Raw genomic sequence first — 18,075 nt, 5'->3', positions numbered from 1 at the left:
AATTAAGGGGGCCCACAGGGGAAAAAGGCTGTTGCAATAATGTGCATAAAATATATCTGTTCTCATTTGTGCCTGCCACAGTTACAGAACAGGGATGCTAGGGGGGCCCTTGTGCATATGTTCTGTGGATTCTGACTGGGTCCATGAAAGGGACCCCACACTGGGCTTTGATAAGAAGGCTCATATTTTTCAGCATGCACCAGTTCCAAGGTAATCTCTTTAGGCAATGTCCATATTTCTGTGGGTTACTCATTTGCTCTTTGTATACTTAGTAAATAATTAGAATCAGCAGGTCTTGCGGGAAATGCAAACTGGTAAACACCCGCATGTGAGAGGAAGGGGGTATAAATTCACCTTTGAGCCCGAAAACGGCATGCCAGAATTCCCCAACCTCCGTCACAATGGCACCTCTTTCCATACTTCTTGGCTTGGCTGCCCTGGTATTGGCTGAAACAGCACCTGCGGTAGGTTATTTTTTTAGATCTGTGTTTGATCAGATTTTCTTAAGACCAAGCCTCTCATTACTCGGGGCAGTCAGCAAAAAATGCAGGGGAATCATCTAACAGTGATTTGCATCGTGGGCCTGATTCACAAAGGTAAACCTCCTTTTTAGGTTATGTTTACGATTTTTTTTTGCTGTTCACAAGGCTACTTTATGCATAGTGGGGCAGATTTAAAAGCCTTTTGCGCTGCCAGTATGTCACTTTTTCTGACGCAATGGCAGCACGAATATCTCTGCCCCATATTTACAAGGACAGGAAAAGCCACCCTGCATGGCTTTTCCTCTCCTTGTAAATAAGGCCCTTTTACACGCAGCACTTTGCGTGAAAGGGGCGTTCCTTGGCTGTTGCTGTGAGTGTTCTCACACAACACCCAAGGAACCAGCCACATTTCCCGATTTAGGAGAAATCATAAACCCGGAAATGCGTCAGTTTGCTACGCCAGCCAGGTGCAACGAGGAGAAATGTTTTCATTTCTCCTCATTTTTTCCTCTTTCAATGCGTGCTGCATTCTTCAGCACCGAGCTGGGGTTGTTAATCCACAAGCTCATTTGTTTTAATTCACAATTATTCTCAGAGAATAATTGTGAAATAAACCACACAAGCCTGTGGATTAACAACACCGGCTCGTTGTATGGTGAATTGTGTATTTAACTTGTGCCACTAGACACTTTTGTGTAAAAAAAAGTACTGTTGTCCTTTCTAGCGTGCAATTTGGACCCAAACCTTCCATAGGTTTACAGCATTCTACAGCAAGTAAAATGCCTGTAGTGATTGTTTTTGTGCATGAAGGTGCCCCTTCCTGTACAAAAAAAACAATTTACCTATGGGGCAGACATCCTTGCACCATGGTGCAATGGTGCCTACACCGGCGCATGGCAGCTGTTTGTGCACCAGCGAGGGGAGAGCACAGGAATACAACATATCATGGTAAATATGTTGCATTCCTGTGCTCTGAAAGTGCTGCAGCGTGGCGCAGCCAAAGGGCTTGCGGTGCCACGCTGCAGCACTTTCTTGTAGATCTGCCCCAGTGTCTTTACGATTGCCTATCTTTTTATGTGAGGGGTCTCCGCCATGCGTGTGGGTCTCTGGAGTAGTAAAGATACTACTCGTAAAATTGCTTTGTGAATTGCAAAAAATCTTAAACTTGCACAAAAGTGTATGTTGACATTTGTGAATCAGACCCACTGTGTATTACTGGGTGAACAACCTTTACAACGAAACTATTACAACGAACTACCATTACAACGCGGTCATTACAACGCAAACCATTACAACGCCTTGCGCTGGGGGGCGCTCTAGGATAGGGAATAAGTTTAATTTTCTATCCAACACCTTCCCTAGTGTCCACGGGGACTGGAGTTGGAATAGAAAATTATACTTATCACTATTCAGCACCTCTAAGCGCTATGCGATGTAAAGGTTTGCGATGTAAAAACCGCGTTGTAAAGGCAGGCGTTGTAATAGCCTGCGTTGTAACGTCATACATCCGTATTACTGCTGCCTTCGACCATGCCTGGGTAGTGGTAAGAATGCTGCTTTGCTTGCACATATATCCAAGGTGCTGCACATAACAGGGTTTCTCTTCGCTTCTGGTTGGCAGCTGGCCCTGGGACTCAGGTTATTGACTTTGGACGTAGGAGTGGCTCTTGCTGTACCTTCTAACGGTGACCATCGAGCCCTTGAGGTTTTGGTTAAAGTAAAGCAGTGAGTTACCGTCTGATTGCCGATACTTTTTTGAACAGTGTAGAATTGTTGTCCAGAAGATTGGATGGTTCAAAGCTAGCATTAGGAAGCCACAAAACAAAACTCTCTCCCATGAGACTTTAGTTCTGCCGGGTGGAAAATTGAACCCTGTTGTTGCAATAATGCATTATGCAGGGGACTTCTGCGACCATGAAAACATATGTTCTAAAACCAGGGTCATAAGGGTCTACAGCCTTGTGAGCATCATAAACATTTAATGCACATAACTTACCTCGGATCCTAGGGGATCCTGTGACTATCTTTTCAGTTTAGTTATGGGATATCTGATTCTGACTTAAAATGTTGGTGCTTAATGTAGAAAGCACACAAAAAACATAGTCTGTCCTCCATCTGATCTGTGGGCACTGAATACAGACCTTTTACAACCTCGATTTGGGACTTTGCCCCTAAAAGTAGTAGTAACCTTTTTACATTTGCATGTGGTATGTATGCAGATGCATAGGGTGCAATATTGTATTTGCTATTACACTTGAGAGAGGGGAATGGGTCATGATACCCCTCTTCTGCCTCAACAATGGTAATAAATAGTGTATTACACTTCATGCTTTTATGCCACACTGTCTTTTTCCCCCTGTGCAATACTTTTTAACAAATAGGTGCTTAGCTTTACCAAGAGCACAAAGGGTCACATGTATGCAGTGTGATAAAATTCCCAAAACTAAGCTGTGTGTGAATAGCTCTGGTTGTTTTCTTCAGTGGGAGAATTCTACAGGGCAGAACCTGTTTCATAAATCTGTACAGTCACGTTTGCGCAGGTAAAATGCATTTTACCATGTACGAGAGGCAAAATGTGACTTGGTAACTTGTTACCAAATAGTATTTTGCTTTTGTGATTCGGTATTAGGAAGGGGTGTGTTTATCGCTTCCCTTCTTAATACCGAAAAGCACTGATATGTATGAATGTTTTGCGGCCAGAATGCAATTGCGAAACATTTATAATCTACCGACTCCTTAAAGGAGGTGGTAACCCATTCACAAACCGGAAGGGATCCCCAAGGGACCCCTTTGTGAATGTGGGTGAAAAATGTTTTTTTAGACCAGGCACTGGTCCAACGGACCACCGCCTACTCTCAAAAATTAAAAGAAAACTTTTCTTTTTTCTTTTTGTAATGCAGCCTGTTTTCCTTTATGGTAAGCCAACTGCATTACAAAAAAATATATAACTTTATTTAACCCCATTGCTGCTGCCGTCGGCCGCTGAACGTTCGGAGCACTACCTGGCTGGTGCTGCGAACGTTCAAACGGCCGACACGGCCCCGCCCACTCTTTGGAATGCCCAGCACTGCGCTGAAATAACGGCTGCAGTTAAGGCGTTAAAAAGCAATCACTGCCTTGGTGGTCTGCTGATCCAAGCAGGCCAACATCCCAGTGATTGTAGCCATTCACAATGGGTCGCAAATTGCGACATACCTCATGAATATTGATGAGGCAGGTCCATTTGCAACTCATTAGGAACCACAAACAGTGTTTGAGACACTGTTATATATAGCTGTTCGCGATTTCCTAATTGCAAATTGCAAAAATTAGGAAATTGCAAACACTTTTTTGTACATCTGGCACTAAGGTATTACGAATTCTAATCCTAAATTGTCTTGCTTTCCTTCTACTGTTTTCATTTTTCCGGGTATTACTGCTGCCCACATATTGGTATTGTGATATATCACATGCTTTAATAATTAAGTTGATGTTTTGAAGAATTGCTTAAAATGTAGATTGATTTATCTGTATAATTATATCTACTCTTAATAAAAAAAAAAAAAATGTTAGCAAAATAATATTTTTGCCTGAAAAAGGGTCTACTTCAAATGGCACTGCTTAGGATACGGCACTGCTCTGGGATTTACCACAGTTCAAGTAGTTACAGTAGTGGCATTGACAGCCATATGAAAGAGGCCCTCAGAATGTATTTGTCTGGTTGAATGAAGCCTAGATGCCTAGTAGCTGGTAACGGAAATGGAATCATAAGCACTGAAAATGGACAAGAAAAATCCTTTTTTTTCACTTTTTGGCTTTCCCAATGCCAAAGTCTAATGAAGTTCATATGGACCGTGCTGTGAAAAGTGGGGCTTCTAGCTTTGCAATGGGTGGAGCTGCTAGACTTGTGCTTCGTAAATTAAAAAAATGGGACATTGGTACACAAGATGATTTTTGGTTCAGAACGTGGACACCAAAAAAATCTATGAAACCTTGAGGCAACAAGCCAAAAGCAAGTCACATATTTAACACTGTAATGAGGAAATAGCCCCTCCCCTACGTGATCCCGCCCCCTGGGACACATGATCGCCTGCCTCATTTCCGGGGCGTGGTACCTGTCACTTTTAGGTAATGAGCAAAGGTATCCCGATTTACTACTGGAAATATCTCCTTTTTCTGCTTTTTTCAATCCATCCGTCAATGTTGCACAGTTTTAATGGCAGCAACACTTTGAGAAGGGAATTTTAGGACAGGTCTATCTTTTTATGTGCGAAGTTCTCTGCCCCATAGTCTCCGCAGTCGTAAAGTTACTACTACTAACATATTTCTGCATTCTCTTTATGTTTTAAGGGTGACACTGCCCTGGAGACTAACAATTTGAAATCATCTTTGTCAGTGAAAATTCTGGATGCCACCTTTGGAAAGCCTGCAAACAATATGATTGTGGAAGTGTATAAGCAGACTGAAAATGGGAGCTGGAGTCTCTATGCCTTTGGGTAAGTTGCAATTTACAGAAAAAAATGATATTTACTGACAGTGCTGATAGTGTGATTTGCACAGATCAGAAAAATATACACACACGAATTACCCTTTAAGAAATATAGGTGAGACATGGTTAAATATCCACTTGCGGCTCGCAGAGGAATACTCATGCATTTTTGTTTTTGCACGTGGGGTGGAATTACACCAAATCAAACTGCTTGAGTTGGTCTTGAGGCACTAAGGTAAATACATTGCCCCTCGCAAGCAGGTGTCACAGTCAAGCTCCCCTTCTGGGAAAGTACCTATAAAGAGCACTGTCAACAAAATGTCTACATATACCGATTTGATGCCGATTTGATTTGTTTTTATTTGTATTTGTAACATGTAAACTGAAAAATAAAGTTTAAAAAAAGAGCACTGTCAGGAGCTGTGGTGGCTGGTAATAGGAACGGGGGGGGGGGCTAGCAGGGCACACACGGACAAAAATACACTCACCCATCTACATGCACATTCACTCACACCCCCATGCAATCACAAGCATGCACAGATACACCCATTATTCACAAGCACACACACAGACCCATTTATAGCATGTGTGCACAAACACAAATATATTCATACATACACACATGCACGCACTTACCAGTCATTACAAAAACAACCTGGCAGCTGCACCGGTGATCTCGGCTGGCTTCAGAGAAACCTCCGAGGTCCCAGGAGGGGTGGGGCTGCCACCTCCCCTCATTGTCTGACCTTAGGTCAGCTGATGAGGGGAGGAGCCAGTCCCTTACTCTTCAGAGAGTGGGATGGGGTCCGTAAGAGTTGCTGGCTCCATCCCAGTCTGTGATGAGGTGTCACTGATTGACACTCAGCCCTGGGTACTTTAGGGCTTAGAACTGAAGTGCCCAGGCCAAGGCTATCAGTGACGCTCCCCCTCGTCGTGAGAGTGACTAACAGTGGTTTGCAGGGTTGAGCAGGTCATGCCCACAGAACTGTGTTATTTTCATCCCAGCTAGGTTCAGCTTAAGCAGCCAGGCGCCTGCACATTTAGTGCCTGTATAGCACCTGGCTGCCTGACCTGAATACAAAGAGTGTTTCTGAGGCTGAACTTTGCTCAGCCTGACAATAACTCTTCATGTATGCCAAAAGGGGGTGGGGGGCATGCACCCTTAGAGACAGGCCGCTGTTGGTCAGTGGCCTGCCTGTGTATTCACCAAAACTGATTACCATTAAGGTAACGGCAATGGCAAGCCCCTAACGATGCAGGGAAAAACAAGAAATCTCGTTGGGGAGACTATGCGGCCTTATAGCTAGACCGCTCGACCTCTCAACCTCGAAGGTGGGAACCGGGTTTGGGTCCCAGCAGGGACGCTCAACATCCTGTGATTCTGGTCACATCACTTAATCTTCCCATGCCCAACAAAAACAAACGAAGGTGTCTATCTATAACACAACTGGTGTTCACATAAAGCGCTCTGATACCTTTGGGTCAAGTTCGTGCTATATAGAACTCTGAAGGGAAGGGAAGAATCCCTTAATGCCGGGATGGCTCAATTTGTGTTTCGAGTATTCCTTCCTTTTTCTCAGTCCGCGGGGAACAGATGCAAAATCAACAATTATCCACAGTTTAACATCTGGGGGGGACTTTTCATGCATGTTCATTCCCTATGACAGCTGAGACTTCCAAAATCCAAAGTGAATGTGAATGTGCCTGTCTATATTACCTCCATGAGGTTCATGGAAAATCCAGGTTTCTCACACACAAAACCACAAAGAAGAAAAGGATTTTTTAGCCTGTTAGACTTCTGGGAGAGCCAAAATGTGAACCTCCCCCCCCCCTTTAGACCTGTGAGCACTGCAGTGCTATGTATCAGGGCATTCGTGTATTTCTTATCCATCACCTACAGAGTTTACAAAATCAAAGTGCCAGGGTTATCACCCCATCTACTCATTTTAGTAATGTTACTCAGATAATAAAATAACTCCACTAGCTACCATCCTTGGCCAAAATGTATGTCCATAAGATCGCTAAAGGCAATCAAATGGAATTCAATATTTTACACACCTATGTCGATCATCAAGTTCACTTTTATGGATAGGTTAGCTGGTTAGAGAACACACACCACCTCATTGTATGTGGGTATTGAAAGATGAGGCTGTCAAAAGTTTATTTATTTATTTATGTTTTATATTTTTCTGTAGAGCTGATGTGATCCAAGAGAATGTTAGTGCAGTGTGTGTGTGTGTGTACACACACACACACACTGTGGGGGTCGCCACTGTGTTGTTAGGTTAGACTTTCCAGAGGCAGAGCAGGGTTTGTGTATGTTACTAAAATGTTACTTTACATAAAAACACCACAAAAGTCACTGAAAAAAGTCTAGTGGCTTGTATCTTGATCTTTGTGTCTCTGGATAGTAGGAGCACAAGCCCACCCAGTGACAAAAACATAGAGGGGGCAGTGGGGCTACGTTTATGTTCACATCCATGGGCAATAATCCATGGTTCGATGAGTATCCCTTCACAGAAGCCTTTTCTTCTCATGGTGACTGGTGATACGTAGGCAGAGTATAAGAGGTAGGCAGTTGCACTTGAAGTTGAAAACTACAGCCACAAAAAGTGTGGGCAACACTATGACCAATTGATTTGGAAAGGGTACTCAAAAGATTGTGGCATATTTATGCAATGGGGCGCACGGGCGATGCAACTACTAAGTAAGAATTATCAAGCTACACAAGGCCACCTTACATGGCCCTGAGTGGCTTGATAAATCTACATTAGTGCAACGCAGCGCAAATGCCTGCATTGCGTTCCTCTGCACCAGGGAGGGATTCCATAGTTGGAGCATGGGTGTTCCCATGCATTCACCCATGGATTGTGGCGCATTCCAAGATTTACCATGAGTGGTAGACCTGGGAATACGTAAAAATGCTACACCTCCCAAGGTGAGGCGTAACGAGGATACATATCCGTATTTCTCCTAGTTTTCTTCTTCTTTCCATGGGGGTTGCATTCTCTATCTCACATAGAAAAAGGAAAATACCTCTAAGTATTGTTTTTGTGCGAGGTCTCCCTTCCTACACAAAAACAATCCTGCTGGCAATGCAGGCACTCTTGCACCATTGTGTAAGGGTGCATACATTGGCACTAGGCAGCACATCGTACACCAGCGCAGGGAAAATACAAAAATGCGCCGTATAATGTTAAATACTGTACATTCATGCCCTTTCTCCATCGCATAGCGCAGCAAGGCGGCTTGCTGCGCTGCTTGATTTTTTTATAAACATGCCCCATTATACAGTCAATTCAGGGAAACACTCCAGCTTAGGTAAACAGCTAGGCATGTAGGTAAATGGAGAAATGTTATGAGATGATTTGGCACCTGACAGGCCTGGAGGCTTTTGATGGAGGCAGAGCTGGGTTCTTGGAAACTGGAAAGGTTTTAGAGCATGAAGGTTTCTCTACTGGTTGTTAATATTGGCAGAATGAAACAAAGAGTTAGGGTTAGATGTAGGTAATCTGAATTTACCGATTCATAAATACCGAATTTTACCGATTCGGTATTTATGAATCGGTAAATTTGAAGGGGGGAGATGTAGGTATTTCCAGATGTTGAAATACCGAATTGTTAAAATTCGGTATTTACCGATTCGGTAAATACCGAATCGGTATTTCCTATTGATACCTAGGGGCTGTGAAGCCCATAGGAATCAATGGGAAATACCGATTCGGTAATTACCGAATTGGTAAATACCGAATTTTGCAAGGGTGCAGGGGGTGTCACTTTGACACTCTCTGGCACCCCAAAAATAGGCATGTGCGCCATGTGGCACACAGACATGCCCTAAGGGCATGTCTGTCTGTCACATGGCTAGGTGTGCATGCACACATGTGCAGGCACACCTGAATTCGGTATTTTAACACCCAATTGGATTGGGTGGTAAAATACCGAATTTGTAGGGCCTTTGGGACTCAGAAGAGTCCCACCTACATCTGGGATTTACCGAATCGGTAAAAATACCGATTCGGTATTTTACAGAATCGGTAAATTTACCGAATCGGTAAATTTACGATTCTGTAAAATTATGCCCCTACATGCCAATTCTTAAATACCGGTCGGTAAAGGCCGAAATCGGCCGTTACCGACCGGTATTTAGGCTCCTACATCTGGCCCTTAGTTTCTAAATAAGAGACTTTGATAGGCTGGGGTTGCTGAGACCGAGGCAGAATAGTGCTGTAGGAAGCAGGAAATGCTTAAGCTCATGACAGGCCCTCTATTGTCTTTCCTAAAATGCCAATATTACACCAGGCAAAGTGCTTATACCCCATGAGTAGCAGGTCTTGGATGTTGTATGGGCATGTAGGAAGAAAGACAGGGAGCAGGAGAGGTAATGTGTATGACCAACCTGAACGTATTGGGGTAACAGAAGCAAGGAGAGTGAAGAAGTCATGGATACATGGATAGTAAAGGCTCTGGCTGGTAGCGAGGGGAATCGGGTTATGCCAAATATTTTTTTTTTAAAAGGCGGGATGCCGTTCGAGATGTACTAGGGTCAACCAGAAAGAACTTCTGGACTCATGGGGACGGTCTCCTCTCACTACCCACAGTATCTACAGTCAGATGCCCCATTCTCATTCTAATTAATAAATACATTTATCAGTCACACATCAGCTTAAAGCAAGTAAGAATGAGGTAGAGGGCTCTTCATTTCCCTAGGTACTCAGGCGTCTAAGAGGGCAGAGGCAGTAGGCTTAGACGAGGTTCCTCACAAAGCAGTGAAGGCCTGGCCAGTCTTAGCTAGGGTGGTCTGCACTGCGTTGCAGCACACAAGACCCCACCACTTGCTGTCTACCTGAGACTTTAGAGTATCAGCACTGTTGAAGGTAGGGGTCCACACTGTATTGCAGACAGGAATCCGTCCAGCATGCAACATGCCATCTTGGTGGCTTGGTCTGCCTCCTTCAGCTGATAAACATGGGATGTCCTCTTTATAAATGCACTTTTGACGTTGGTTGAAGTTCTTCTTTTGCCAGTTGTATACCAACGCATACAAAAAAACAATGTCTCAACCGGTAATTATTTTGCAAGGCAATTTAAACACAAATAATTAATCAAAAGGAGAGTTGGAACAAAGGCAGACCCAAAAGAATTGTTAGAAAAACAAAAGGTTCTTATTTGCAAGTAGTTATAACAGCACTACAATAAATTATATGTATAAGTAACCATAGGTGTATTGTTCACTGTACGTGCTTGTGACAGTGATTGGCGCAGTGACACAATACAATGAGAAAACAGTGTGAACAGCGCTAAAATTACAGAGTTTGTGGTCAATAACAAAAAAGAAGGTATATACAGGGTAAGTATTCTGTTTCTAAATTATTTAAATTGACCACATTAAGCCCAAGGTAACGCTGGGTGGTCGACGGTGTTTCGACCTGTCTGAGTTCGGGTCGTCATCAGGACCAGGATACTTGTGTTTGTAATGGAATACTTACCCTGTATATACCTTCTTTTTGTTGTTGCCCACAAATTCTGTTATTTTTGCACCATTCACGCTGTTTTTTCACTGTTGTGTCACTGACCGTTATGTCACTGCGCCGTTCACTGTCACAAGCATGTATAGTGCACAACCCACTTATGGTTACTTATACATACAATATATTGTGGTGCTGTTATAACTACCTGCAAATAAGAACCTTTTGTTTTTCTACCAGTTCTTTTGGGTCTCCCTTTCTTCCAACTCTCCTTTTGATTAATTCTTTGTATTTAAATTGCCTTGCGAAATAATTAATGGTTGAGACATTGTTTTTTGTATGCATACTTTATCCAGGTATCGACTGAGTTAACGGGTATACCCCTGTCCTTCTGTGTCTATGATTTGTATATCAACATCTCTATTTCACTAGTTACTATTTCAGTCATGGCTATGGCATTATTCTGTGCTCCTAAGAAAGCCATTTTCAGAGGTGTTTCGTCATTTTTGCTGTTTTGTAATTTCCTCCAGGACGTATGAATGGGAAGGGAGTAAACATCAGTGTGGAATAGTAGAACATTCCTACAGTAAGAAGCCTGCAGTCTTTAGCCAAGGAGGTGGTGACCTTGGCTTGGTTCCTTTGACTTCACTACTCTGACGGGCAAAGGCGTTTCCTTTTTAAAAGCCTCTGTAATTTTATTTTACTTCTGGTTGTACTGTGGACTGCTGTTAATATGTTATAACTATGTCATTTGCTGACGCACACCACTATATCGAATTGGATGGATGATTCAATAATGAAATAATGAAATCACGAAACAGTAGACACTTCCCCCAGGCACTCTTATTAAGATTACTTTTTATAATTTATTAGGAAATTGGGAAAGTAAAAGTAATGATGATTTGTGTAGTCAAACCTGCAGATTTCAACAATTTCCTAAACTCAAAAGAAACATTGTTAAAGACAGATGCTTCTCTTTTGATCTATGTGCTGCCTTCCAATTGTTGCATTGGGGGAAACTTATTGGTTTTTATTCCATGCATTTTGGATGACCAACAGTGCTTAAATTGTAAAAAAGGCCACTGCATCCTCCGCCATTTCCCCGGCCGGTGCAGCCAATAACCGCCCCACCACATCTACTAGCCATCACACTCCTGCAAGTGTGACAACTCAGATTATTCCACACCCCTAAAGATATAAGAATGGCTTGGGTGGCAGGTATACGTAATTTTTGTCAATGTTTACTGAATTAAAAAATAACTGTTGATGTGCTTCTCTCTAAATTAGATAGACAGTGCCACCATGTGGCAAACTGTCATAAGTGCCGGTGATGACAATTAAGTGCCGGTGACGAGCGCCGGAAACAACAGGCTCAAATTAAGCACTGCCAACACCTTTCGACTCCCCATTTCCATCCCTAATCCCAAACCTCATTAACTGGAAAACTGACCAACCTTTTGAATTTTCCACATCTGTAAAACTGACATTCAATTGGATTTTTAAAAATGCTACCTCAAGCATATTAATGAGGTAGAGTTCACTTTGCGAGTCTTACTCAGTGGCGTAGCTAGTGGGGTGCGGGGGGGGGGGCGGTCCGCCCCAGGCGGCATCATTTTTGAGGCGGCCGCAGTCGGCCGTGTTACTGGATGCCCGTTGCGGCCGCCTTTATAATTTATTTGGGAAGGAACACAGTGTCCCCAAATAAATTATAAAGGCTGTGCCTATCAAGCGCTGTAAGTTATAAAATACTAGTGGCACAAGCAAGCAGCCGGCGCTGCACGGGACTCGGGAGACTTCTTTGGGGGCTGGGCTCCGAGTTGCCAACTTTACAATCTAAACTGTATTGATTCGCCCGCTGGCCGCGCAGTAGCGCGGTATGCTTTCTCTTTCGTGAGTCCATGGGAAGGAGCTCTGCTGAACTCAGAATGGCTCCAGGGGGCTGGCCTTGGCAAGGTCACAGCAGGCGCGGCAATTAATCCCGTGGCCCGCTGCATCACGCGCGCTCGACCCAGCCTGTCTCACCATGGCCTGGTTGGCGGAAGGGTCACTTAAACACCCGGGCACCCGACTGCGGCTGCCGGAGTGGTTCGCTCTCGTCCCCAGAGCACCAGGAACTGTGCAGCAGAGGTGATCTGGGCAGCCCCGAATGAGCCTGATGTGGGAGGCCGGACACAACAGGGAGAGGCGTGATAGGCGGAAGGCATCGCGTGAAACGCAGCTGCTCTCGAGCAGGCCGCAGTTGCAATTTCTTTTCAAGTAAGTGTGTGCCCAGACCGGGTTGGAGTTAGAGAGGGGCGTAACTTGCTGGCAATAAACAGTTCCAAATTATCTGTGCTCCCGGGTTTGGTTTGCATTCTGACCTCCTCCAAGATCAAAGCGCGGCGCAGGGCTCATTTATTATGAATTGTTTGTTGTGCCATTAGCCCCTGGAGATCAGAAGGTGTGTGTGAATTTTTTCAAGGCGTTGATTGTGGCGGAAGAAAGTCATCTATTCTATACAAAACATGAATCGCACTTGAAATGTCCGATTTTACCACCAAAACGTCATGATGGCTCAGAGGATAATATTTTTCACAGAAACTCGAGCCACGTTTTGTATGACCAGAGAAATGGAAATGAAACACACTACCACGCATGGAGAGGTGAATAATGGGGTAAAATGTACGAGGATGTGTGTGTGTGTTTTTAGGTCTCGCGACCTATCGATGCACGCATGCGCATCGAGCGGAGCGAGAATTCATGTCGGCAAAATCCTCTTCAAACTAAGGGCTTTCAGCCCGGCGTTTTCTTGCAGTTCACGTGAACATGCACGAGCATTCACGGCCAGGGCTTCTCCTCCCCTATCAGCACTCCTCCCACACCAGCAACTCCCCCCTCCCACACCAGCACCTCCCCTCTCTCTCCCCGCAAACACAGCCTTGCCGTAGCAGCACTCCTCCCACACCAGCACCTCCCCCCTCCCACACCAGCACCTCCCCTCTCTCTCCCCGCAAACACAGCCTTTCCTTTCATTTCTCCTCCCCCTCCCCAGCCCGTAGCAGTTGCCGTAGCAGCACTCCTCCCACACCAGCACCTCCCCCCTCCCACAAAGTGTATGTTGTTTCATCTGTGTGTTTGTTTCGCATAGAATTTTCTATTTTTCTTTCGATTTGGTACGGGAACTAATTGTTCATTGCCCGGGTAAAGCATATTGCTTCTGTTTTTAATCCAGCTCTCATCATAATTGGTTCTCCAGGGCTTGCAGAAGTTCGTGGGAGTGAACCGTGCCGTTTTGTGAGAGCTGTGTGCGGTATAACTCCCCACCGCAGACCCCATTATGGGGCACCCGGCCCTTTCCTTCCAGGCAACGTCAGGAGATGGCTGAAAAGGAAAGAAAATAGCAGAATGGAGAGGCGAGCCTCGAGTTTCTTGGCATGGTTTCATCTCTTCCCCGTGCTTTGGAACAGACGTTACTCACAAACTGCCCACATTTGTAAACCAGCATTGCTCAACCTCAGCAAATTATGCAGTGTCCTTCACCCCTCCCTCGCTGCTCGCTCGTCTCGTATTGCACACGCGCCATGTTTGGTAACAGAGTCTCTGCCTCCCGCGCTCTTTACCCCTCCTCTCTCTATCCCTCTCTCTCTCCCACCCTGCCACTCATTTTTTTTTCGCTCCCCTCCTCTCCTGTCGGACCATGCCTCCCTCCTCTCCTACCGCCCCCGCAGCCTCTCGCCCTTTTCTCCCCACTCCTCCACTCTGTTTTCCTAAACCCTCCCTGTTCAGCTTTCTTCTCTCTTTCTCCCCCGTCTCCGCTTCCCTCCTTCCTCCGTGCAGCTTCTCTTCGCACCCCCGTCTTTTTCACCCACTCTCTTTGACTTTCCTTCGACAATTCGCGCTCCCCGCCCGCCTTTCTGCTCTCGTTTTTTCGCCCATAGCCTCTCCCCCCTCTCTAGCTTCTGCCTCCTTATGTCTGGTACTTTCACGTGCTCTATTCTTTCCACCTGTTTTTCAGATGCACTTAAAGGGAACAACACTGCGGTGTGAGGCGCTGGATGTAGAAACAAGCATTGGCATAGCCAATAGGTCTCGCTTGTGGAACCTTATAAGTATTTAGTAACAAGGATATTGTGCTGCAAAACAAAATACTTATAAGGTCCCACAAGCGAGACCTATTGGCTATGCCAATGCTTGTTTTAAATAGATGTGCACAATTATATACTGCTCTGTTAAGTACCATTTCAACATTCAACTTTTTAATTTTTCTTGAATGTCAAAATAACTTTTTTAACTGTATAAAAGGTGATCGCATTTTTTCAACTTTCGCTCTGACCTACCCTAGCTTAGCAGGACTGCCTAGGAAATGCTGTGTGTTACTAAATCTGACTCTTAAAGGACGATTACAATCACGCCACACACATAAAGGGAACGTCTATGGCAGGCCAGGCTCTGACAGTCCTGGACCGGCAGCTCGTGCCGGTCTCCAGCTCCTCTAGGTTAACGGCAGCTCACGCAGAAGGGGCTTTTAGGAGACAGAGGGAAAGAGGGAGAGAGAGCTGAGAGGGAAAACAGATCAAAGTGCGAGGGAGGGAGAATGGTGTGGCTAGAGAGAGACATAAGCAATCAGAAGCAGAAGAGAGAGGGAAGAGACAGAGAATGGATGGATGGAAAGATAGAGAGCAAAAGACGGGAAGGAGCAGGGCTGGCTTGAACATTTTTGCCAGCCCTGCTCTGAGTGAGCTTCCAGCTCTATGCGGAGGTTCTCGAAATTTTGAAATCCATTAGGGATTTGTCAGGCTCCCCAGAGCACACGAGGAGCGACTTCACAAACCTGTTGTGGTTTGACCAAGGTAGGAGTGTCCCATCCCAAGTCCATCCATGGCTGCCCAGGCAATGATGGGGTGAAGAACGCCATTCCCATCTCTAACCCTGCCCAATCCGAGTCCACGCCTCATCTCTCGGACAGGCAAACCGAATTGCCCCGTCCAACGTTGGCTTGCAGCCTGAGCCTGCCTGCCTGCCTACAGCCAGCCTTGCACACCAAAGTCGCTGCCTGCAATGGAAAACCCAAAAGCGCCAGACCAGAACTAGTTAGTTATGGGAGCCCAATCTACTGCCTCTGAAGATGTCAGGGTTTCATCAGCAGGCAACTGACATGCGTATCTGGATGAAATCACAATCACAATAAGTTTATAATAAGTTGACAATAATTTGATATTCATGTGACGTGGATACATTCAGATAGTCATGATGGGTCATTCACATATTGAAGGATAGCCACTGATGAATAGGACATCAGCACACTTTGTAGCATTGCTGAGTGCACGCTCGAGGCAGAGACTCAAACTCTAAACGCTAGGCTATTTTCATGTTGTGCACAGTACAAGCTAATGCACAGACAGGTTGTAAATATGCTCCACACCAGGATTGGATACAGTTAACACTTGGTTATTTGTATCATTTATTCAGTCTAGGTAAACTTGCTGGCGAGTGTCACTCATAGTCATTGAAATGTCACTCATATTTACACTGAATTTATGAAAATGTCACACATATCAATCTGAAACCTTGGCAGCTATGCGTGTCGCGGGCGGTGGCGGCGGCTGGGGCGGGCGTGTGCTGATTAGATGTGGCGGGGCTGGGAGCGGAGGCCCGGGGAGGAGCAGGTAGTATAAATGGCGCCGAAACAGGAGCCCAGGCCCAAATTTACCGAAGGTAAATAAAAATGCACTCCGCCTGCTTTCGAAGGACCGTTGCATCAGTGCAAGGTTTTTTAGTAAGGAGAGTCCAGATTTATCACTGCTTGAGTTGAGAAGGGAGCGAGATTTGTGTTTCCACGGACCTCTCCTTTATGAAGCCAAGTGTATGAAGGTTTCCATGAAGGAGAAACAAGACAAGTGAAATACATTATACATTACAGCGGTTGGAATAGGAACTGGGATGAGTGGGTGCCAGAGAGCAGAGTACTCAACTACGTGGAAACCAACCTGCAGAAGCAGAAGGAACTTCAGAAGGCTAATCAGGAGCAGTATGCAGAGGGGAAAATGAGAGGTGCAGCACCAAAGAAGGCCGGGGGTCCGCAGCAGAAACATGTGGAAGTAAAAACAAAGACAAATAAACAGAAAACACCAGGGGCTGGAGAAGGCAGTAGTACGAGTGAAGCACCTCAACCACCACGTAAGAAGAGAGCTCGTGTAATCCCCAGCGTGGAAAATGCGGAAACATTTAGGGACAGAGTTGAAGTGAAAGTAAAGACTCCAGAGGCGCTCAAACCGTGGCTGGTTGGTGACTGGGGCTTGATAACTAGGCAAAAGCAGCTCCTCTATGGCCCTGCTAAAAAAAGTGTTGATGCCATTATGGAGGATTATGCAAATTACAAGAAATCGCGAGGCAACACAGATAACCAGGAGTATGCAGTGAACGAAGTGGTTGCTGGGATTAAGGAATACTTTAACGTGATGCTCGGTACACAGCTGTTGTACAAGTTTGAGAGGCCACAGTATGCAGAAATTCTGGCTGATCATCCAGATGCACAGATGTCACACGTCTATGGAGCGCCTCACCTTTTAAGACTGTTTGTCCGTATTGGTGCAATGCTTGCCTACACACCTCTGGATGAGAAGAGTCTGGCTTTATTATTGAACTATTTGCATGATTTTCTGAAGTACCTTGCAAAGAATGCGCTAGTATTGTTCAGCACCAGTGACTATGAAGTTGCACCTCCTGTACCCAACCCCTGCCTGCCATAGACCCAGCTTGGAGCCAGTGAGGTAAGAGGAGAGCAGCAGCAGATTCAGAGAGGTGGGTGGCTGAGTCTGTGGCCCATCCATGATAGCTGCCAAGGTTTCAGATTGCTGTGTGTGGCACTTTCAGAATTTCATTGTAATTATGAGTGACATTTCAACATCTAGAAGTCACACTTTCTCAGGGGCAAAAATTAAAACCCCTCATGTATGTGCATGTAACTTGCATGATCGAAGTAACTATTAGCAGCAATACTACGTGTCTCTCGGACATCTTTCAAGTGCTCTGCTGACTTTTTCCCCAGCACCCCAGCACCCCCCCTCCCCCCAAGGGGCGGCAATCTGAGGGATAGCCCGAGCGCCACAAGCTCTAGCTACGCCCCTGGTCTTACTATATGGCTGCAAATGCTGGGATGCCAGTGCGCCACTCACACCCATCCCAATATGGACATTAAAAAAGTCCTGAATTTGACGAACCTGTCCGTTGAAGTTGCAGAGGCTGCAATTTCAGCTAATGATGTGAGATACATAGGAGAAGCAGAGTGGAGTTACTTAGATCACTGTGTACTCCCTCCAATGCATGCAGCCTACATTTACAAAGTAGAAGCTGTCTTTCAAGGACAACATTTACGCTTGCAAATGGATGCTGCATCAACAAAAGTGACCTCCAGTGCGGGAAACATCCTTTACCACGCAACTTTTACCACGCAGTGCTTTTACAACGCAGGTTTTACAACAAAAACCATTACAACGCATTGCACTGGGGGGGCGCTCTAGGATAGGGAATAGTTTTAATTTACTATCCAACACCTTCCCTACTATCCACAGGTACTGGAGTTGGAATAGTAAATTAAACTATTCACTATCCAGCACCCCTAAGCGCTATGCGTTGTAACAGCATGCGTTGTAAAAACTGCGATGTAAAGGCATGCGTG

The 18,075-nt window shown here is 45.2% G+C and overlaps 1 protein-coding gene and 1 pseudogene across 1 annotated transcript in view; both read left to right on the top strand.

Annotated features, from left to right (window-relative positions):
• Positions 1-312: 312 nt before the first annotated feature.
• Positions 313-18,075, top strand: part of LOC144827309 (transthyretin-like) — a 54,018-nt gene continuing 36,255 nt past the window's right edge. The window contains exons 1-2 of the mRNA XM_078685678.1: positions 313-464; positions 4,812-4,957. Of these exons, the coding sequence (XP_078541804.1) occupies positions 402-464; positions 4,812-4,957 (209 nt within the window). The 5' untranslated portion in view covers positions 313-401. The remainder of the gene's footprint in view (positions 465-4,811; positions 4,958-18,075) is intronic.
• LOC144826828 (mortality factor 4-like protein 1) lies at positions 16,073-17,146 on the top strand (annotated as a pseudogene).

This window comes from Lissotriton helveticus, chromosome 4_1, assembly GCF_964261635.1.
Source record: "Lissotriton helveticus chromosome 4_1, aLisHel1.1, whole genome shotgun sequence".
Taxonomy (NCBI): Eukaryota; Metazoa; Chordata; class Amphibia; order Caudata; family Salamandridae; genus Lissotriton; species Lissotriton helveticus.
Note: the sequence above shows the minus strand (reverse complement) of the source record. Positions and strands in the feature narration are given on the sequence as shown.